This window comes from Pongo pygmaeus, chromosome 2 (assembly GCF_028885625.2).
Source record: "Pongo pygmaeus isolate AG05252 chromosome 2, NHGRI_mPonPyg2-v2.0_pri, whole genome shotgun sequence".
NCBI lineage: Eukaryota > Metazoa > Chordata > Mammalia > Primates > Hominidae > Pongo > Pongo pygmaeus.
This window is the reverse complement of record NC_085930.1, coordinates 179,633,942-179,657,737: the sequence shown is the minus strand read 5'-3', so window position 1 is coordinate 179,657,737 and position 23,796 is coordinate 179,633,942. Positions and strand designations below refer to the sequence as shown.

Here is a 23,796-nt window from a genome sequence, read left to right as displayed (position 1 = left end):
TCTCCATAATACTGAACAATATTGTAACTGATGTAAAAGAAAACCTAAGCTGTGCTCAATAGATTTTGCAGCAAAAAAAATTACAAAGTTCAATATAACAGATGGAATCCTAGAGGGTCAGAGTTAGGAGATCCTTAAGAGAGTCTTTGGTGTAATACTTTTATTTTAGAAACAAGGATGCTGAATCTACAGGGATGTAGTAGAAACAGGAGCCCAGCATAACTGGTCCAGTGCTTCTTCCATGTAAACATCCTGACAACTGAAGCAGCTGAGGGGAAAGAAGAGATAGTACATCACATGGAATCATTTATTGTGCCATTGCTTTTGACATCTCCGTTTTTGCTTCTTTGCATTGATTTCACCCCCTTCCAAATGAGAAGAAACCTGCTCTCTTTATTCACAAAAGAGTGAACTATTGTTCCCTGGTTTGTGATGAGAGAACTTCAGGGTTGGCCCTTAACAGAATTGGGACTGAAGGTAAAGTTGACTTTGAGTTCCCTCCTACATCCTCTTACATCCCACCCCTGGTATGTTTCCTCCAAGCTGTCCTATGTCTGACCTCCAACTCGTTGCCCCACCCACTGGCCCACACCCAGAATTCCTAGCACAAAATAGGGAACTCTCCCAACTCCCAGAAGTTTGGTATGTTCTTAATCTCTTTCTAATGTATTCTCTAATTATGTCAAAGAATGAGGCAATATTCCAGTGCATTTCTGATACAAGTGAGCACATGCGTTACCTGGGGAGCTGGTTAAAATGCAGCATCCTGATTCCTATCTCCTGAAATTAGGATTCAATGATTCTGGTGGAAGTGGGCCCTGAACCCACTTTGGAAAACACATGGGTCTGCTTACCTGGCCAGTGTCATCTCCTCCTAATACCTCAGTGCACACTCCCCTCCACCCAAATACTTCATACTGTCTCTCTCTGCCATGTCTTTGCCTCATGTTCCACCTTCTTCATCCAATTAATCCCTACATATGCCTCAAAACCCTCTAAGTACATGTCTCACATCTCTCCTCTCATTGTTATACATTTTTACATTGTCAAGCTTACACAGCCTACAGTGGGTACTGATGGCCTCTCTCCCCTTAAGGGCAGGGGCATATGCCATTTGTCTTTTTTATACCCAGTGCTTCACACCCTGCCATGCACATGGTAGGACTCTAAAAGTGTTTGTTAAATTACCTTTTGTGCACGTGCTAGATTTCCTTGTTAATAATTAGTCATTTATTTATATTTGCATCTTTTATCTACCCCCTAGATATAGTACAGCATTTTCACAGATTGCTCAAAGTATCACTCTCAAATGAGGAGCACCTTCTATAACATGTAAAAACTGAAAGAGAAGAAGTTTGTGCATAATATAACCCTGGTGCCATCAAGGGTGGGGGTCATAATGAATTAGGCCCATGTTCACACAGGATATCTGACACCTAAGGAACGTGACAGAGACACACACAAGTGGAATTTTTTCTAAATGAAGATCAGTTTCCAACAGTTCAGTAGAATTAGTTCTGATTGCCTTGCTAGTCATTCAAGTTTGCATTTTTCAGAAGTGAGGTTGGAAGAGGTAAGAGTTGGCTCTGAATCGATTCATATATGTAAAACTTTGTGTATTTGTTCTGAGATCCTAGAGAGTCTCAGTATGTTCCACCCAAGATTGTTGGCCACAGGATGTCAGCTCATCTCCTGAAGTCCACCATCTGTGTATGTCTGTCCCTTGCAGGCGTCTGCTATGCAGAGTTTGGAGTTCGAGTCCCCAAGACCACAGGATCTGCCTACACCTACAGCTATGTCACTGTCGGGGAATTTGTGGCATTTTTCATTGGCTGGAACCTGATCCTGGAGTACCTGATTGGCACTGCGGCCGGAGCCAGTGCTCTGAGCAGCATGTTTGACTCACTAGCCAACCACACCATCAGCCGCTGGATGGCGGACAGCGTGGGAACCCTCAATGGCCTGGGTGAGATTGCCACATCCTCCTACCCTCAACATGCAAATTCACCGAGCCACATAAATTAGTTCTCCTTTCAGAAAGCAATTTGGCAAAATGTATCAAAAGCCTTAAATATATCTCTCTTTTTCTTTTGCAAAGTAATTCTTTCTCTATGAATCTATCCATCCTTAAAAAATAATTCTAATGTCCATGGAAGCATTATACAAAAAGATGCTCACCACAACCTTATTTACAATAACAAAAAGTTAGAGACAGCCTAAATATTCTACAGTGGAGCAAGCGACTAAGTAAATTGCAGACAAATGCTATGTAGCTAGCAGTTAAAAGGATGATTAGGGAAACTTGTAATAACATGGATTATGTTTTAATGTAATGTCATACGTCAAAGGATACAAACCATACATGCACATGTCAATAGCTATATAAAAATAAAACCAGTGCAGGAAAAAAAGAACTGTCAGTAATTTCTCCAGTGGTTTCGTCAGATTTTTTTTCCAAATTTCAATGAAAAAAAATTTAATGAATAAAATGGGTTCCAGCCTAGAAGAGGTCAGGGAGGGGTAATGTAACAGTGAATGCTAAACCATCAGAAGCTCATGTAACAAATACCATAAGACCTCAGGCTCCATCCATCATTTGCCATCCACTCTTTTTTTTTTTTTTTTTTTTTTTTGAGACAGAGTCTTGCTCTATTGCCCAGGCTAGAGTGCAATGGCATGATCTGGGCTCACTGCAACCTCCACCTCCCTGGTTCAAGCAATTTTCCTGCCTCAGCCTCCTGAGTAGCTGGGATTACTACTCAGCTACCACACTCAGCTAATTTTTGTATTTTCAGTAGATACAGGGTTTCACCATGTTGGCCAGGCTGGTCTCAAACTCCTGACCTTGTGATCCACCCACCTTGGCCTCCCAAAGTGCTGGAATTACAAGCATGAGCCACTGTGCCCGGCCACTCTCCATCCTGATGCCTGATAAACTCACATTCTAGGAAAGCTAAAGAATAGTTGAGGAAGCTCTGGAATCTTGCCTCAGAACTTTCAAGGAATGATTCTGTGGCTGTGTCAAGTCATCTAACTTCGATATTCCTATCTCAAAAGAACTGACAAAAATGCTGAGCACCCAAGTACCATGACAAGATAAAAATATAAAGAACAAACCTGTTCTGCGTGCTGATTGCATAGAATTTTAGGTCTAAAAGAGTCCTCCAAAATCAGGTCATTCATGTCCTTCACTTTACAAATGAGGTCCAGAGAGATGAGGCAACTTGCCCAAGGCCACACATCTGGCTATGGGCAAAAGTACAGCTGAAATTCAAGATCCCTGACAGCTGAGGCAGTGCCTTTTCCACTCTACAGAGGGCAGGAGTCCACTGGCCGTTGGGCAACACCAAGCAGACAGGGTGTGTTCACTGGTTATTTTTTTCTCTGCAACCACATATACACAAAAGGACAGAAAACCCCTCTTACCATCATTTTTAAAGACACACATTCTTAAATTTGTTGATAAAGAAAAGGTTTGGGAATGGGGTGGAAATTTTACAGACTGTAAAATTAAAATTAAAAATAATGAAGATAAAAACAATTTTCAAACATGTTAGACCCAAATATACATCCCAAATATCCCAGGACGGTTCCCACTTCAAATGTTCTGTGCCATGGTTCCATAGGCACTGTTGTAATTGTCACACCACATAGCCCAATTTTTGGCCCAGGATACCAGATCATCTTACCTATCTACCAAATCCTGCTCATTTGCAAATAGACACCTGTATCTGCTTGTGGACTATAGCATAGGCATGTGTAGGTACACACACACACAGAGTTCCTTTTACAAACTTACTGCCCTTCTTTTTTGTTTATTTTTTGTTTTTTGTTTTTTGGGTTTTTTTGAGACGGAGTCTCGCTCTGTCCCCCAGGCTGGAGTGCAGTGGCACGATCTCGGCTCACTGCAAGCTCCACCTCCCGGGTTCACGCCATTCTCCGGCCTCGGCCTCACAAGTAGCTGGGACTACAGGCGCCCGCCACCACACCCGGCTAATTTTTTGTATTTTTAGTAGAGACGGGGTTTCACTGTGTTAGCCAGGATGGTCTCGATCTCCTGACCTCGTGATCTGCCCGCCTCAGCCTCCCAATTTACTGCCCTTCTTAAAGCTGAGTGTGATGCACTGGGGTAGGACCAGGAGTTTGCATGGCCCTTTCTTCCCTCCAGACAATGTCAAATCATGTCTTTCCTCTCTAGGGAAAGGTGAAGAATCATACCCAGACCTTCTGGCTCTGTTGATTGCGGTCATCGTGACCATCATTGTTGCTCTGGGGGTGAAGAATTCCGTAGGCTTCAACAATGTTCTCAATGTGCTGAACCTGGCAGTGTGGGTGTTCATCATGATCGCAGGCCTCTTCTTCATCAATGGGAAATACTGGGCGGAGGGCCAGTTCTTGCCCCACGGCTGGTCAGGGGTAAGTTTGTTCCAAACACCTGGTGTGCCTGTCACACACTCTGCCTTCTACCCTGTGACCAACCTAAGACATATTTTCAAGAAAATGCTGTTCTGTTCCATAATTACCACAGCACCCTCTTTATCAAATTTTGATCTGAATTTAGTTGGAATATCCTGAAGAAGTGGTTCTTGTGTGTTGTTTTTTTTTCCACAGGCATTTGTTAAGATCTTATTTTATACAAATAACAACAATAGATTCAATGTTTTGGCAACCTGCAATTGCCTAAAATTGTGCTAAGTGGCTTTGCATGTACTATCTCATTTAATCATCCTGATAATCTTGTGAGGAAGATATTTACATTCTGCTCTTAAAGATGAAAAAAACTCCCATTCAGAGAGTTCAAATGGCTTACTGTTAAACACACAATGTAAGTGGCAGAACCCAGTCAGCCAGGACTGCCTGACTCCAAAGTCTGTGCAAGAACAGCTCAGTTCAATAGAATTATCTCAACAATCTACTAAGAGAGATCAAGAAGAACATAAATACACAAGGCAGTAAAGGAGGCCAGGGAAAGGGGACAGTAGGGAAGGGATGAGTTTTGCCTGGGTATGAAACTAGGAAAATGACAGTTTTTAATTCCAATGTCAGCATTTGACTCTAGGAGGAGAGTCCCACTGAGGTCAGAGGACAGCTGAGCTGGCCTAATGGAGGGCTGTGCTATAAATCCCATTCCAAAGGCATAGTTCATGACAGGCGGGTTTACCTGGTGTGGTCTAGGGGTTAGCAAGAGCGTGGGCTGGACCAAAAGGATGTTTTCAGATCTCATTCCATGATCTGGCTAGTGTGGTTTATGCTAGAGAAAAATAGGAAGGTCAGAGTGGCAAATTCTTTATACTGACAAGTGGCTGTGAGTTGCACCTGGTTTCTTTCTCTAGGATGACTAAAAATACTTATGTTGTGGATTTATTGGTGAAATTCACTAGCCCACCTTTTTTTCATGGTAGAACATAAATCAGAGAATTTTGAGTTGTCAGGGACCTTAGAGGTTACCTGGTCCTATCCGTTCATTTAACAGATGAACAACCTAAGGTTGAGAGAGGCAAGTCTGCCTAGAACTGATGACAGAAAGCAAGTCCAGGATTCCACCCACTTTGCTTTTGCAGCTTTTGCTTAGACTGGTTTTTCTCCAACATGTCCAGGGATCAGAAATGTTTCTTGGAGAACACTCAAAATCACTTCTGTTTATTCTGAACCATGCCATGCCCTTCAATGCAGAGAAATAAGCAAGGAAGCAATTTAAGCCAAGATTCCTAGTCTCCTCCTTATCTATAAGAATTCCACAGAACTACAAAGTTCATCCCTCCTCTTTGAAATGAATAAATACTGAAACTGCTTAAACCCAAAAGAAGAGACAAAGAAACACTGTTGGCCCCATTCTGGATCCCCAGATCTATATTATCTTATGATACAAACTGTTCCTTTCCTATCATATAAGAGAAACAACAAATTACAAGAGTGAAAAGAAGGAATGTTTTCCTGAAACTCAGTTGCATTTTCTTTTTTCTTTTTTTTTTTTTTTTTTGGACAAAATAAAGCAATTGAATTGTTTTGTAGCTGAAGGCAAGGGGGGTCCCCAAGCAGTAAACTCCCCCGGGGTGGGCTGAGAGCTAGGGCTGAGCCTCAGGTGGGTCGCCTGTTCCCTGTGCTCCCTTGCACAGCAGCCTCCCTCCCGGGCTCTGGGGGAGCCACAGTAGAGGCACCTGGGAGGGGCTGCCGCAGCTCCTCACTTGGGCAGGACGTCAGAGGACTCGGATACCAGCTTCCCATTGCGGGTCTCAATCTTCTGCACAACCATGGCCCTAGCGGAGCTGGTGCGGCTGAATGAGCTGGAGTCCGCGACAGAGCCAAAGCTGGAGCTTAGGCCATAGCTGAGGCCAGGGCTTGTGAGGCCCCCATAGGCGGAGCTCAGACCACCTGCATAGCCGCTAGTGGTCTTCATATGGATACTCATGTTCTGCATCCCAGACTCCCGCCGGGCTCTCCTCGCCCTCCAGCAGCTTCCTGTAGCTGGTGATCTCCATGTCCAGGGCCAGTTTGACGTTCATCAGCTTCTGGTACTCACGCAGCTGCCGCGCCATGTCCTGCTTGGCCCGCTGCAGGGTGGCCTCCAGCTCCGACAGCTTGGCGCTGGCATCCTTAACGGCCAGCTCCCCACGCTGCTCGGCATCTGCGATGGGGGCCTCCAGGGAAGCCCTCTGGCCTTTGGGGCCCTCAATCTCAGCCTGGAGCCGGCTGATGTTCCGGTTCATCTCGGAGATCTAAGTCTTTGTACGCCGCAGGTCATCCCCGTGCTTCCCAGCCAGCGTCTGCAGCTCTGCATACTTGATCTGGTACATGCTCTCAGCCTCAGCCCAGCTGCAGTTGGCGATGTCCTCCTACTGTGCCTTGACCTCAGCGATGATGCTGTCCATGTCCAGGGAGCGGCTGTTGCCCATGGACAGCACCGCAGACGTGCCCGAGATCTGGGACTGCAGCTCCTGGATCTCCTCTTCATACAGCTGCCTGAGGAAGTTGATCTCATCAGTCAGCCCTTCCAGGCGAGACTCCAGCTCTACCTTGTTCATGTAAGCTTCATCCATGTCCTTCTTGATGAGGACAAATTCATTCTCCATTTCTGTACGCTTATTGATCTCATCCTCATACTTGTTCTTGAAGTCCTCCACCAGCCCCCTGCATATTGCCAAGCTCCGCCTCCAGCTTCAGCTTCTCCTGGCCCAGAGCCTCCAGCTGCCACCTAAGGTTGTTCATGTAGCTCTCAAACATGTTGATCCGAGCCATCTTCTGCTGCTGCAGGAGGCTCCACTTGGTCTCCAGCATCTTGTTCTGCTGCTGCAGGAACCGTACCTTGTCGATGAAGGAGGCAAACTTGTTGTTGAGGGTCTTGATCTGCTCCTTCTCCTGGGTGTGTATGGCCTGGATATTGGGATCCACCTCCAGGTTAACAGGGCTCAGCAGGCTCTGGTTGAACGTGACAGCGGTGATGCCTCCTATGCCGCTGGCCTCACCATAGCCTCCACCCAGGCTACCCCGGAAGCTGCTGCTGCTCACTCGGGAGAGGCTTGAGGAGCTGATGTGGGCACCAGGTCCATTCGTGTAGAAGCGGCTGCTAAAGGCCTGGGGGCCAGAGGTGGACACCTTGTAGGACTTCTGGGTCACCCTGATGGACATGGTGGAGGCAGGAGTGGAGGCAGGCAGGCTGAACCAGGCAGAGATTCCAGAAGGAGCCGAGAAGCTGCTTCTTGGTCCTCAATTGCATTTTCATCATAGCAGGAAAATGTCCTCACCATTTTCTTAACAATATAATAAATTATTGGGTCATGGACTTACTGGAAGACTTTGGCCATCAATTAACTTCTGTGCTTTCAGTTTTTCTCATCTATTATGTGGCAAAACTAATTGCACCACATGTTTGCAAAAAAACAGCAAAATCTTGGATGTTTTTATGTGCAGCTTGTTATGGTTGTCAATAGTTAAAACTACACGAGGAGGGAACTAGTTTTTATTGACTACCTGTTAAGTTCCTGGCATCGTATTCTATGAATAGTATCTCACTCTTAAAACAAAACTTTTGAGCGGTGCTGTTATCCCTAACTTAAAAGTGGAGAATCCTCATAGAGGCTGTGAAACTGACCTGACCTCACTTAGCTAGTCAGCTCCGGGGCTGGGGTTTCTGCCCAGATCTGTGTGACTCCAAAGCCCTTTCTACCAGTACAGTACCTTGTGTATCACGATCATTCTCTCTGAGTTTTCTTTAGTAAGTAGTAGGGTCATAAATCTAAAATGTTATATTTCCTTTAAACTTTCATGAAGTCATAGAATCTTGGAGGAATATTAAGAGATAGAAAATAGTTCAACTGACCCAGGCTGCGTATTCATTGTTTATGAAGACATCCTGTCAATGCAATTCTAAAACTCTTCTTAATTACTTGATTGATATTTAATTTTCAGAATCCTCCTATTAGCTCACCCAAACGACATACACTCTAGTTTAGGCCCCACTTAAAGACTGGAAAGAGTTAATATCCTCTGCGTAAATGTTCTTTACCCATCCTGAAGAAGATGGAGGCACATTTTAGCATTGCCTTTAGCCTTGTGTTTTGTTCTGAGGCCTTTATTCTCTTTGGGGGTCTCCCTTTCCTTCTCAGGGGCTCCACATCCTTCCTCAATCAGGAGCCTGCCTCATCAAGGAAGGAGCTAATCATGCCAGCCTTGGGGTTCCCCACTTATACATCCTGGGTTCTCACTAACTTTCCTAAGAGAAGATTAGAAGTCAGTCATAAGAAAGAAATGAAGGATGCTTTTCCCAACATTGACCATTTTCTTTGTGACAAACCCTTTCATGTACACTTTTAATTTAATTTTCACAACTGCCCTGCAAAATAAGTACAGAGATCTCCACTTTTACATGCAAATAGCTCAAGCTTAGAAAAGTTAAAGACACAGATCTAGATGGTAAGTAATAGAGCTGAAATTCGATCCCAGTCCTGGATGGGCCAAAGTACTTATTTACCCCACTGCCACCTGGGTTTGAGGCCATGAACTGGTTATCTTTTTTTGCACTTCTGTTCACTGTCCTCATTCCAATCCAAGCCTACTGCCTTAAGTAGATTTGTCATTGGCCAAGAAAAAAGCTTGGCTGGGATTGAGAATGTTTTGCTGCAATTCCATTATCCCTAAAGGAAACTTGGGGATGATATATGTCCTAGTGAATGTGCCTAAAAGTATCACCTGAGAACAAAGGACAGCCCAGTGTGAAGATGTTGCTGATTCATCCTCTCTGCACTCTGCCTGGCCTTGGATTTCTACGTAGTACATTTCTTTCCCAGTGAATGGGCCTGGACCTGTTATTTCTCAACTTTGGTTTCAGGTCACTTTTCCAAAGTCCAGCAAAGTCATTTTGAATTTAGACCCTATTTTTTAAGGTCTGACACTATCTCATGAGCATGTCATACACCAAGGTAATACACACATTCCTCGCACTGTTACCTAACAATTGTCTACAAAAGTGTGTTGCCTCATCAACAGATACATGAACTTCTTCACTCCTTAGCAAAACCCTTACCTCTACCCCGACTAGGGGACTAGTACAGAGGTCCAACCCACTTTATTCTTCAATTGCTTTAGGTAGGATGGAATGGAGGAAACCATTGTACAGGAGATGATTTATAAGAATAGCATGACATGACTTTCCACACAATTCTTAAGGACTTTGAAAGAGTTAATGAACAATCCATCCTCTAACCACGGACCCCTCATAAACCTACTCTTTCCCCTGCTCCAAACACTTCCTTCCAAAGAAAATAGCTTAAGGAGTGGTTTACTCACTTACACGTTCTGGGTCAAGTGCTTCTGTGGTCTTGAAGAGTTTAAGAACAACAAACATTTTTCCCTATATCAAGTAACTCTGGCCTTCAGCTGAACCCCTGCTTCCATCTGCAATTCCTCAGCCCTTGAACATTGTTGGATGCGTGTTCCCTTCATGTTATTTGTTCTTGATACTATCTTATGGTTTTTCTTTAAGCAAATAAGACACTCTACCAGCACAAATAGCTCCCAGGAAAATGGTCTATAGCAATCATTTGTGGGGAATCCTGACAGCCTCCAAACAAAGGAAAAGTTGTTTTTCATGTTCTCCACATCTGAATCCATTTGTGGGAACCTATTAGCACATTCCACTGTCACTGGGGACAGGCTGCTAAGAGAGCTGGGGCATGAGGGTGGTAGAAAATGCTGTGAAAAGTTGGAATTTTGTTGCCTAGAGAGTGAATAATATAAAGGCGCCTAATTATCTCCCTCGCATCCGGCAGACTGGCCGAGGCAGAATGTGTGAAGGTTGCCTCATCCGAACGCCTCTCAAATATCAGCAAGATGCAGGGGGCCAGTTTTTAGAGACCTCACACACTGAGTAGCAGGCCACTAATGACATTGCTTTTGACAACTAACTAAGCAGAAGCCCTCCAGCAACTGAGGCACGTGCTGCTTTCCCACAATGCCATTCTAGAGGGATGAACTCTGTTCTGGATCAGTTGGCTGAGTTTTACACCAGGTTGACTTTGAACAACAATCTCAGCTATATCATCAAATACAAAGGTCAGTACTTTTTTTTGAGACAGAGTCTCACTCTGTCACCCAGGCTGGAGTGCAGTGGTGTGATCACAGCTCACTGCAGTCTCAACCTCCCGGGCTCAAGTAATCTTCCCACCTCAGCCTCCCAAGTAACTAGAACTACAGGTGCACACAACCACACCTAGCTATTTTTTTTCAATACTATTTTTTAATTTTGCAAAACATTAAAACAAAGAGTTAGGATAACATACCTATCAACCCAGAAATACACATACACTTGCACACAAACACACATACACACATTTCACCCACCAATTTTATTCACAGATGCTCACCCCTAGGTACTGCACATGTGCTTTTATGCATGGAAGTGTATCCTAATTATAAACACCAGTAGTCAGATCTGAAATCTGGATAGAGTGACGTGGAAAACAGTTTCAGTGGTTCTTTGGGTAAAGACACCCATATACAGTTTCATTTCATGGGTCTTTGTATTTACCAATCAGGGACCATTTCCTTGCAAGGAAGAAAAGCTCATTCAAACTAACTCAAGTAAAAAGATGACCCTTTTTGCTAATTTTATTATCTTCTCTTTAATACTCTGTTTATTTCATCTATGTCTTGTTAGGCCAAGTTCAGTTTGACCTTGGTAGGTATGCTGGTCTTTCTTCTCCATTTGCCTCCGCTCCCCAGACTTATTCTCCACCCTTCATGCCCTGTTCTCTGCTCCAGGTTGCTTCCTGTTGAATTTAGCCAATGGGAAATATTATCAGGTCAGAAGGAGAGAAGAAAGCAAGGCCAGAGTATTTCTTCCTCGCTACCTCCCAACCTTGGCACCACACTGGCTGTGCCTCCACAAGGCAGCTACTTCAAGGAATCTCTGCCCCAAACCTCCAGCTCCCACCGGACTCAAGGACATCATTCTGCCCCCTACACTTAGGCCTCAGGATGACAACTTCTCAGTGTTGCTAAGTCTCTGATGCCTCAACATCCCTAGACAGCTCCCTTAACCCTGCCTAAATATTCCCCAGACCTGACTATGGTCCCTCAGTGAAATTTTGTTTGAATCGTCTGCGTTATTAATAAATTCTCTTGACTGCCTAATGTGGTAGAACCTCCACATGTCCTGCCTTTGATTTGTCTAGTCTTTCTTAAACTATACTTGCTTTCTAGTTCTACATATGCAAATGCAGGCTAAGAGACATCCTCTTTGCAAGTTTTACTTCCTCTTTTCCCTACTTGATCATAGTTAACTTTCTGGTAGCTAATCATTATCAGTAATTGCCATCCCTTCTCTTGTTCATTTAGAGGAAAGTAGCATTTCTGTTTTATGAATAATATAGATGCTTATTAATCTTGTTGAGTTGGTTACCATAATCAAGATTGCATTTGGGATCTTGCAGTATCCTCCTAGACTCAATCTCCGTAAAATCAAGCTGGGTACTTTTTGCTCATGACTATATCCCCATCACCAAGCACAGTGCCTGGCACATGGTAGCACTTAGTATACACAAGTCAAGTTCTAAAAGGAGGAAGGTAGGGGAGTAGAAGGAGGAGAGAAGGAGAAGGAGGAGGAGTTTGTATCCTTGGGTGTCAACTGCTCTAGAAAAACTTAGAATTGTAATAATAATACTGGTGGTAAGAGCTAATATTTATTGAGCTCTTATATATTACTCAAATATAGGAGTGCAGTTTACTATATTATCTCATTTTATCCTTGTAACAACACTATGAGCTAAGTGCTATTATTATCTCCATTTAAGTAAGAATGAAACTTAGGCTCCAAGAGGTTAAGAACTTGTTCTAGGTCACCAAGCTAATACGTGGCAGAATCAACCTGGCCCTGACAATCTACAGAGTCTATGCTCCTAACCAAAGCCAATCATGCCCATGTGCATGGCCGTAGGATTTCCTCTGAAGCCTATAGTGTACATCACATTGACTCCAACTGCCGGTACTGCACATATTTAAAGATGTCCTCTGCATCTTCCACTGAGTCTTCTGCTCTTCAAGTTAAACATCCCCAGGTCCCCAGTTCTTCCTTACACAGCATGGTTCACAAACCTCTCACCTTTTTCTAAGATTGCTTTGCCCATATTTATATGGTTGTTGTGCCAGGTCACTAAATGATTTACAAGAGGAGTGCATGTATGCATGTATATGTATGTATATGTGTTTGCATGTGTATGTGTGTATGCATGTGTGTGTGTATCTGTGTTTATATGTATTTGTATGTATGTATGTGTGTACATGTTTGTGTGTGTACATATATGTGTCTGTGTGTGTAGAAGGGAAGAATAAATGTTAAAGGAAGAGAAAGGAGGACCTGTTTTTCTGGGTTTTTTTGTGGGTACTTAGTAGGTGTATATATTTATGGGGTATATGAGATATTTTGATACAGTCTTGCAATGTGAAATAAGCACATCATGGAGAATGGGGTGTCCATCTCCTCAAACATTTATCCTTTGAGTTACAAACAATCCAGTTACACTCTTTAAGTTATTTTAAAATGTACAATTATTATTGACTATAATCACCCCATTGTGTTATCTAATAGTAGGTCTTACTCATTCTTTCTACTTTTTTTGTACCCATTAACCATCCCCACCTCCCCCCCTCCAGCCCCCAACTATCCTTCCCTGCCTCTGGTAACCATCCTTCTACTCTGTATGTCCATGAGTTCAATTGTTTTTATTTTTAGATCTCACAAATAAGTGAGAACATGCAATGTTTGTCTTTTCATGCCTGGCTTATTTTGCTTAACATAGTGATCTTCAGTTCCATCCATGTTGTTGGAAATGACCGGATCTCATTCTTTTTTATGGCTGCATGGTACTCAATTATGTATATGTCCACATTTACTTTATCCATTCATCTGTTGATGGACACTTAAGTTGCTTCCAAATCTTAGCTATTGTAAACAGTGTTGCAACAAACATAGGAATGCAAAAAAAAGAAAAAAAAAAGGAAGGAATGCAGATATCTCTTCAATATGCTGATTTCCTTTCTTCTGGGTATATACCCAGCAGTGGGATTGCTGGATCATATGGTAGCCCAATTTTTAGTTTTTTGAGAAACCTCTAAACTCTTCTCCATAGTGCCTGTACTAATTTACATTCCCAAAAACAGTGTACGAGTGTTCCCTTTTCTCCACATCCTTGCCAGCATTTATTATTGCCTGTCTTTTGGATATAAACCATTTTAAGTGAAGTGAGATAATATCTGATTGTAGCTATGATTTTCATTTATGTGATTATCAATGCCTGTTTGCCATCTGTATGTCTTCTTTTGAGAAATGTCTATTCAAATCTTTTGCCCATTTTTTAATCAGATTATTAGATTTTTTCCTATAGAGTTGTTTGAGCTCCTTAGATATTCTGGTTATTAATCCCTTGTCAGATGAGTAGTTTACAGATATTTTCTCCTATTCTGTGGGTTGTCTCTTCACTTTGTTAATTGTATCCTTTGCTGTGCAGAAGCTTTTTAACTTGATGTGATTCCATTTGTCCATTTTTGCTTTGGTTGCCTGTGCTTGTGGGGTATTGCTCAAGAAATTTTTGCCCAGACCAATGTCCTGGAGATTTTCCAAACATCTTTCCAAATATCCCCTAGGGGTAGTCTTACAGCCTATGATTGCTGTTGAAAACGTTGGATGAAAACAAAGTACAAAAAGGTGAATGAGTTCCCTAAGACATAGAGATAGCCAACATATTGATTTATTTATAACCCCGCTTATTTCCACAAAGGACTTGAACGTGCAGAATAACTGTTTTTATTGGGTTACGTGTGCTTGTGAGGTATTGCTCAAGAAACTTTTTCCCAGACCAATGTCCTGAAGATTTTCCCCCAATGTTTTCTTGTGGTAGTTTCATAGTTTGAGATCTTAGATTTAAGTCTTCAATCTATTTTGATTTGATTTTTGTAAATGATGAGAGATAAAGGTCTAGTTTCATTCTTCCGCATATGGATATCCAGTTTTCTCAGCACTATCTACTGAAGAGACTGTCTTTTCCCCAGTGAATGTTCTTGGCACCCTTGTCAAAAATGAAGGACCTATCTTAAAGTGAGACTTTGCTTGATCAGGACTACTTAGTAAGCCTGCAGTCTAGCATCCATTCATCCTTGAAGACCAGTAATATTTTCTAGATAAGTGAAAACAAGCACATTTCCAAGCCTGTGAACCTCCATGTATGATGAGGTGAGATCTACTTTCTCTCCTTGTCTGGAGGCCAAAGACATTTTCCACACCCTTGTATGAAAAACTTTGCTGTAGGGAAAGCAGGAGCTCTCTTCTCTTCTCTTCTGGAAAGTAGCCATCTAGAGATGGAACTGCTTGTATTTGAGAAGTTCTTTCTACCTGACTTATTAGAATAGACCAGGAGTTCTTAAATTTTCTTGTGCCATGGACCACCTGGATGTCTGATGAAGCCTGTGGATCCCTTATGAGAATTGTGATTTTAAATGAATAGCCTAATTACATAGGAATTCAAAGGAAATCAATTATATTGAAATGTAGTATTAAGTATTTTTAATTTTATTTTATTTTTGTATTGTAATCTAGTAACAATGTGCTTCTCTATTAGGGATTTATATGTTAACCTCTATGTCTAATAACTATCATAATCTGAAAGTAGTAATAAGCATAAGTGATATTTCAAGATCTCTGCAACAACTCTCATATGAAATGAAAATATCTGATTGCTATTGGTGACACAGGCACAGGTATTGTTAGTTTGTCACCTACATTCATAACTGAAAGAAATGCTAATTCAACTAGAAGGTAGTGAAAAAACATATGTAATTTTTCCCAGCAAAATTTATAGATGCCTGAATTCCATGACCTCCAGGATAAGAATCGCGGACACTAGAATCCCAGCTGAGAGAAACTGTAGGAAACACCAGCTTATTTTACAGATGAGCAAAGTTTGCTTCTGAAGGTTTGAGAAGATCTTTGATTTTGTGATGTACCTTACAGGTTCTAGTATTTCATATTTTGTCTTATTGAGAAGTCAGTGAGGAAAGTAAGAGTGAAAATTTTGGAAAAGTGTCAGCTTGGCACACGTTTTGATTTCCATCATTTATAAACGGAATGTGGAGAAAAGAAAAATAAAATGGTCCAGTCTGCAATGGGTCTCACCTCCTGGACCACTGGCTAGGGCTTGCATTTTTTTCCCTCACCCCATACATGCAAGTCCAAAAATATCTCTCACCTTCTAAAAGGACATCCTTAAGCATTCAAAGAGGCACTTTTTTACTTAAAGCTAACAGTGAAAATACCAAGGTGGGGAACTCTCATTTAAACTTCAATAGGTTCTTTCAAAGAAAGTAGTCACTGTTCAATGGAAGGTTTTCACTGACATTTTGACATATATAATACGTTCCCAAACACCCCTGGAGCCATGTGGACTCCTGGCAGACAGACTGCCAGCAGATGTGACTGGATACCATCCCCCAGCTTTACTCTGACCTCCTGCCTCGTGCCCAACTAGGTCACTCAAGCCCCAAAAGGAGCAACAAATTAACTGTCTTTACCCTGTCTTCCCAATGAAGACAATAGAATATCTGAAGATCTGAAAATCTTTTATATCATTTCAGATCTGGAAGTTACCATAGAGCTGATCTGTCAGTGGGTACTAACAGTAATTTAGGTAGGATCATTCTTCCTTATGCAGAAGTATCTGAATCCCCTACACTAAGAACCAGAAGCAATTTTTTTTTTTTTTTTTTTTTTTTGAGATGGAGTCTCCCTCTGTCGCTGAGGCTGGAGTGCAATGGCGCGATCTCGTCTCATTGCAATCTCTGCCTCCCGGGTTCAAGCAATTCTCCTGCCTCAGCCTCCTGAATAGCTGAGATTACAGGCACGCGTCACCACGTCTGGCTAATTTTTTTATTTTTAGTAGAGACGGGGTTTCACCATGTTGGCCAGGCTGGTCTCGAACTCTTGACCTCATGATCCACCCGCCTCGGCCTCTCAAAGTGCTGGGATTACAGGCATGAGCCATTGCCCCCGGCCAATTCTTCTTATCTCTATTTACACATCATAAGAGAATTGCCCACAGCCACACAGCTAGAAAGTAGAGGAGATCAGAACTTGCGTGTTTAGCACGAGTTCCACCATGTTACTCCCTCAGTCACTCAGTCATGTCTGCAGGGCATAGGGCAATTGCAGGTTCCACATTTAAGGCCCTGGTGCTGCCCTGACCTTCTGAGTCTAACAAATGCCATCATCCACACAGGTGCTGCAAGGAGCGGCAACATGCTTCTACGCTTTCATTGGCTTTGACATCATCGCCACCACTGGAGAGGAAGCCAAGAATCCCAACACGTCCATCCCTTATGCTATCACTGCCTCCCTGGTCATCTGCCTGACAGCATATGTGTCTGTAAGTACCAGATGCTTGCGGGACCCTCCTCACGATGTGGCCCTGGCACTGAGCTCCCTTCTCTGTCAGGAAGGATTCCTTTCCTATGTCTTCTCGGTGTCTGTGTGCCTGTCTTTTCTCCCCTGTAGCCCCATTCCCCACTCCCCATGACAAGAAAAAAATTAGGACTCCAACCTGAAGAAGAGGAGAAGCCCCAGGCCTTCACTTCAGCCTTGGCCTTCATTCCCACCCCTCCATCCTCACAAGCTCTTGGTGTCTGCTGCTGCCCCAGGGGCTGGTGTGCAGGGAATGGGCTGCCGTCCAAGGAGCTCAGGTCATAGGCTGGCAGTAACGGGTGGGTGTGCGAGCAAAGGCATTGTGGGCCTCTGTGCACTTTCCTCAATGCTCTTCTGTCTTCTGGGAGCTTCCCGGCAGCAAAGAGGCGAGGCTCCCTGCACAGCAGGGAGAGAGAATACATTGTCCTCTACAAACTCTCTTCCCTTTAAATCTGGGGAGGAAAGTGCCATTTCTTTTGGCTGTTGCTCCCTCTTGTTACACCAGCTCAAATTCACCTTCAGGTATCCCTACCTAGGGGAGCCCCAGAATAAAGACTTCAGCCTTGTCTTCCTCAGGATCACGCCCCTGAGACACTCCTCACGCTCTGATGCTTGCTCTCGTAGCTCCCATCCCAGAATTTCTATCACAGAAATAGCCCAGCTGCATCCAACATCCCCCTCTGCCCCTGGCAATGGAGAAAATCAGCTCACAGGCCAGGAAGTGTGTGGTTCCACAAACATTCTCAGGTCCTGAGGGGCGCACTCACTTGCGTCACCACAATTAGGAAAGAGCTGGCAGCGGCGGGTGCTGCCGCTGACCAGCCTTGCTGTTTCTCTTTCCCAAAAAAAGACATCTTTAGCAACTAGCTAAGGAAGCCAGACCAATTGATCATTAAGGCAACCTGCAAAACAGGATTGTTCTAGAGGCCGGAGAAAAACACAGAGCAAACTTGAGGGTCGTTTACAGACATTCAGCTGCCTACCCAGAGGTCTTATGGGTGCTTCAATTATCGCCTCCCACTAGCACACACATGCAAGGGGCTTCATCGTGTCCATACCTACCCTGATTATCCCTGTGGGCAGAATGTTGAGGGAGGGGTTGCGGGGCAGAAGGAACAACAAAGACACTCTGCGTTTCCCCTTCTACTCCTCCTTCATTTCTGCCCTTCCTCCAGGAGTGGGCCCTTATCACACACAATACAGTCAATCATCACAGTGCCTTCCTTAGAATAGCACTTTATAGACCACAGAGTACTTCTATGATCCACCAACTTTTTACCCATCCTAATCTAACTCAGGAGACTTCCTGAGGCTGGAGGAGGCTCAATCCCACTCCTCCAGCCCACCCTGCCCCATCCCCAAAGGAAATATTGCAAGTGTTTATGTTACTAGGAAGCATTCTCTTTCATACTGCACAGGCATTAAACACGCCCTAGGAGCTGTTTGGTCTTGTACTGGTCAGCAGACAGCCCCTTCACCACCATGAAAAGAATGAGGTTGCTGGGCTGGGCTGGGACATCCTGTCCTCCCTGGTAGCCCTTGGCTCCACTGGATGGTCTTGGCTCCAGAGGAATAGGCAAAGAAATGGTCTACATGTGACCACTCTCTTTCCTTCAGGCTTTGAATTCCTTCTTGATGTCAATTTGGCCTTCATAGGCCTGGGGGGCCTCCCATATCTGGCCATATGACTGGTGGCTCCATTGCCTATGGCCAATTCTGAAGGCAGGGGTGTTAGGCAGATCAATAATATGTGAGGGGAGTAGGTCCCGGGAGCCCCCAGTGAAGTGCTTATCACCTCCCCGATGCACACACATGCCAGTGGCTTTGTCCTGTCCATACCCTGATTTCTCCCCATAGGCAGAGTGTTGAGGGAGGGGTGGTAGGGTAGAGGGAATAGCAAAGACATTCTGCTCTTTATTTCCTCTTCTGCTCCTCCCTCGCATCTCCCTCTTCTCTGGGGGGTGGACCCTTATAGCACACACAGTAAATGATTCCTGATTAAGCAAAGCCATAGTTGTCTGACAGCCATATAATCAGTAGGACTTGATTCTGTCCTGATGCCATCATTTGTTTGTTGGCCTGCCTGGATCCTAGGACTAAGCTAGAGAAAGGAAATAGAAATATGAGTCCTTATCTGGGTCCCAACAGTTAATAGGCTATAGACCTCTTAAGCACTTATCTTTGGAGATTTTATCTCTAGTGTTTCACAGTAAGAGGGAGTACAGATAAGACCCTGTAGGACCAGAAAGCAGAAGAGAAATGAGAGTCATGTCCACGTGGGCAGGGTGCTCATGGTCCCTGCCAGGCCCTGGTTGCAGGGCATTGGCCGCAGCTCCTTCCTTCTGGAAATATCTGCTCTCCACTGAACTGTTAGCATAGCTCTGCTTTCATGGGGCTGAAATACCTGCAGACTTACTCCTCAGATATCAAAGGACCAGAGAGATAGAGTTTCTGGCCCAGTCCACTAAATTCACATGTGGGGAGAAAATACTGAGAAAGGCCTAGAGGCCAGATGACTGGCCTACAGCAAAGGCACATGCCAGCAAGTGATGGATCCAAACTGCCATGAAAGCCTCTGCCTCCAGGGCAGGGCTCTTTCCTCTCCCATGGGGCCTCTATCCATGCTGTTCTTCCCCTGTACCTCCAGCCCTGTCTTCTCTTGTTTTAACAGGTGAGCGTGATCTTAACTCTGATGGTGCCATATTATGCCATTGACACGGAATCCCCACTCATGGAGATGTTTGTGGCTCATGGCTTCTATGCTGCCAAATTCGTAGTGGCCATTGGGTCTGTTGCAGGACTGACAGTCAGCTTGCTGGGGTCCCTCTTCCCGATGCCGAGGGTCATTTATGCCATGGCTGGTGACGGGCTCCTTTTCAGGTAAGGGCTACACTCCGTGAAATTTATCCTGCTCTGCCACGTCTGTCCAGGGAGAATGTCTACCCACTGTCAGCCTGACTGTGATTTTGAATCAGTGCCTTTCACATGGACTGTGGACCTTGTTATGTATCCTGAAGAAAAGTCTGAGTAACAGAGCTCAGGCCCTGAAGCAGCCCCTAGTTTAACTCTGTGGTCCCTTAATCCAGCACAAGCTGATGTGTGCCCCCCCACTGTCCTCCTCCCTCCAGTTGACATTGCGTGCTCCTTTGTGAAGGTGATGGGTGCCAAACTGCTGTACTGGGTGGCCTCCAGAAGGAAGAACCATCCTAGAGACATCTTAGGCCTGCCCTCACATTGAGGCCTGGTAACTGCCCCACTCTCCACAGCCCCTCTGAAACTGAAAAAAAAAAAAAGTCAACAAAGAGTAGATAAGACCCTCTGAACAGATCCTAACAATACCAGCAACACCAGCTGCCATTTATTGAACATTTGTGTGTCCTGGGTGCTGTGTATACAGTATCCCATTTAGTCCTCACAATAACTCTATTTTGCATATGAAGTCTACTAGGACTCAGAGAGGTGAAACAAAATTGCCACAAATCCCTCAGCTACTGAGTGGCAGGTCAGGATTTGATCCCAAAACATCCGACTCCAAAAACCAGACTTTTAACCACACCAATATATTGGCAGTTCTTGCCCCCTACATTGGCCATGAAGTGGCCCATCCGCCCATGGTACAAAGGGTATGTGGCCTCAGCCCTTTGTTTCCAGCATGAGGGGCCTGCTTAGAAGGCACTCTTCAAGTGCACAAAGCAAGGAGTAAACTGTAGAGGCCAAGGAGCTCTCAGGTGTGCAGAGGGGGCCGGTTCAGGGACTTTGTCTCTGCAGTCATCATCTTCTGACTCATTTCCCCTGCATACTCTCTGAAGCCATCACCAGATCAGAGCTGCTGTGATTAGGTTGCCGAACAGATCAAGAGGGGCCTAGGTGATGGAGGCGTGGCAACTTCACACATCCAAAAGATTTTTCTGCTGTCAAAGAAACTAAGAGGAAAGATACTGGGGCTTCAAGCACATTTACAGTCTTGTGTGAGCCATAAAAATAAGGGACCAGGAGGAGAAAGGAGGGGAGAGGGAGCCTACTGCACGTGCCATTCAGTCGCTCTTCTTGGTCTCTTCTTCAGTCAGTAACTAGCTGGACATAAACCGGTATCTATGAGAACAGTTTCTCAATTACTGTGCTATTTTGCCAGCTAAATTCATGAACTCTTGTTATAGGTGGTGTCTCAAGCTTTGGCATAAATCAGAATCCTCTGGAGGTCTTTTAAAGCAGTTTGCTTGGCCTCACCCTACTATAATTTTGGTATAGTAGGTATTGGGTGAAACCTGAGAATATACATTTCTAACAAGCTCCAAGAGAATGCTAAGATGCTAGTTCACAGATCAGGAGGACCCCCAAGCAGGTCCATGACTTCCTCCAACCATCACTTATTCACGCAGAACCTGGGCTTCAATCTAGGTTTCTGAAAGACAGACCTCCTAGGTTCAATCAACCTTGCCCATTACATAATGATTAGGAACTTTACTAAAGAAGTTTGCCTTAAAATCAAAGGACTAATCCAGGCACAGTGGCTCACACCTATAATCCCAACACTTTGGGAGGCTGAGGTGGGTGAATCATGAGGTCAGGAGTTTGAGACCAGCCTGGTCAACATGGTGAAACTCTGTCTCTACTAAAAACACAAAAATTAGCCGGGCGTAGTGGTGCACGCCTGTAATCCCAGTTACTCGGGAGGCTGAGGCGGAGGTTGCAGTGAGCTGAGATCACGCCATTGCACTCCAGCCTGGGGGACAGAGTGAGCAGAGTGAGACTCCATCTCACCAAAAAAAAAAAAAAATCAAAGATTTAAAGTGAATTCTCTTTTAATTATATACCAAATCCCAGGGTAGGAATAGCAGCTGGATTTAAAGTAGTGAATGCAGAAGTAAATTGGTGGAGCAGGACCAGGAGGAGTTAATCACACCAGCCTATTGATAGTTCTAGCTACCTATGTTGGCTGCATTGGAATCGGTCACTGTAGCTCACCATTAACCCTCTGCTTACCCGGCCCCTGCAGGTTCCTGGCTCACGTCAGCTCCTACACAGAGACGCCAGTGGTGGCCTGCATCGTGTCGGGGTTCCTGGCAGCACTCCTCGCGCTGTTGGTCAGCTTGAGAGATCTGATAGAGATGATGTCTATCGGCACGCTCCTGGCCTACACCTTGGTCTCTGTCTGTGTCTTGCTCCTTCGATACCAACCTGAGAGTGACATTGATGGTTTTGTCAAGTTCTTGTCTGAGGAGCACACCAAGAAGAAGGAAGGCATTCTGGCTGACTGTGAGAAGGAAGCTTGTTCTCCTGTGAGTGAAGGGGATGAATTTTCTGGCCCAGCCACCAACACATGTGGGGCCAAGAACTTACCATCCTTGGGAGACAATGAGATGCTCATAGGGAAATCAGACAAGTCAACCTACAACGTCAACCACCCCAATTACGGCACCGTGGACATGACTACAGGCATAGAAGCTGATGAATCCGAAAATATTTATCTCATCAAGTTAAAGAAGCTGATCGGGCCTCATTATTACACCATGAGAATCCGGCTGGGCCTTCCAGGCAAAATGGACCGGCCCACAGCAGCGACGGGGCACACGGTGACCATCTGCGTGCTCCTGCTCTTCATCCTCATGTTCATCTTCTGCTCCTTCATCATCTTTGGTTCTGACTACATCTCAGAGCAGAGCTGGTGGGCCATCCTTCTGGTTGTTCTGATGGTGCTGCTGATCAGCACCCTGGTGTTTGTGATCCTGCAGCAGCCAGAGAACCCCAAGAAGCTGCCCTACATGGCCCCTTGCCTCCCCTTTGTGCCTGCCTTTGCCATGCTGGTGAACATCTATCTCATGCTAAAGCTCTCCACCATCACATGGATCCGGTTTGCGGTCTGGTGCTTTGTGGGTAAGCAACTTCCTTTGGAGCCTTAAGAGTTCCCTTTTAAGGTCTTAAGCATGCTTATCCCAAAATTACCTCCTAGATGGACTAGGCAACTCCGTTCCTAGAGAAATCTGGCTGGTTCTATGGACCCTTGTGTTCCGCCTGAGAGTCAATAAAGCCAGTTGTCCCCTTTCTGCCTGTAATGTTCTTAGTCATTGGTTCTGGAAAAATGATGTTGATTAATCCATCGCTTTACTGAATTACTGAAAGTTCTTTCTATATCAGGATAATTAATACCAGAAAAAGTCCACTTAAAGTGAATCCACATTTTTAAGGGGACAAAAATAGCATAGTATAATTGGGGTCAGGGCCTTTGGTTGGAATTTTATCATAGAAACTAAGAATTGTAAAATGAAAAATTGTTTATCTTAGATTTTACAAAATTAAATTAAAATAGCAATTATGCTCTCATTTTTAAATGAACAAAGTGTGAATTAAGTGTGGATTTTTTGGCATAATTTTTCTGACAAAATTGAATCATGGCATCATTTAATGTCTCTCACTTCATACTGACTTTTGTAAAATATTCAAAAGTTTTTCATATTTCCCAAGGTACTTTCTTCATTTATTGACATTCCAACCATTCACTTGGGAAGTACCCATCATGCCACCATCCTTACTGATTTTCTCTCTCCTGCTGGTAATAACTAATATGACTCTGTTAGGTCCTCATTTGTCTACAATTTTGGGTATGAATTCAAATTGTTCTCTAAACTCACTTTCATGGACTTCAAGAAGTCCTGTACCTTTTCTAAGATTTCTAATTTTACTTTGTGATCCATTTCTATTGTATTTGCAGTACTTGCTTATCATCTAGGACAATCTCTGATGTTCATGAGGTGGCTGGGGATTGATGCTAGTAAGAACTTGAGAAGTGTAATGGGAGACTCATTTTAAAGTTCCTTAGTCACTATTTGTATGTCCCCTGAACAACTTGGTAACCC

The 23,796-nt window shown here is 44.1% G+C and overlaps 1 protein-coding gene and 1 pseudogene across 1 annotated transcript in view; one reads left to right on the top strand and one right to left on the bottom strand.

Annotated features, from left to right (window-relative positions):
- SLC7A14 (solute carrier family 7 member 14) overlaps nucleotides 1-23,796 on the top strand; it is a 123,557-nt gene that overhangs the window by 79,809 nt on the left and 19,952 nt on the right. Inside the window, exons 3-7 of the mRNA XM_054480987.1 lie at nucleotides 1,730-1,966; nucleotides 4,199-4,416; nucleotides 16,761-16,907; nucleotides 19,614-19,822; nucleotides 21,939-22,816. Of these exons, the coding sequence (XP_054336962.1) occupies nucleotides 1,730-1,966; nucleotides 4,199-4,416; nucleotides 16,761-16,907; nucleotides 19,614-19,822; nucleotides 21,939-22,816 (1,689 nt within the window). The remainder of the gene's footprint in view (nucleotides 1-1,729; nucleotides 1,967-4,198; nucleotides 4,417-16,760; nucleotides 16,908-19,613; nucleotides 19,823-21,938; nucleotides 22,817-23,796) is intronic.
- On the bottom strand, nucleotides 4,399-7,857 carry LOC129033043 (keratin, type II cytoskeletal 8-like; annotated as a pseudogene).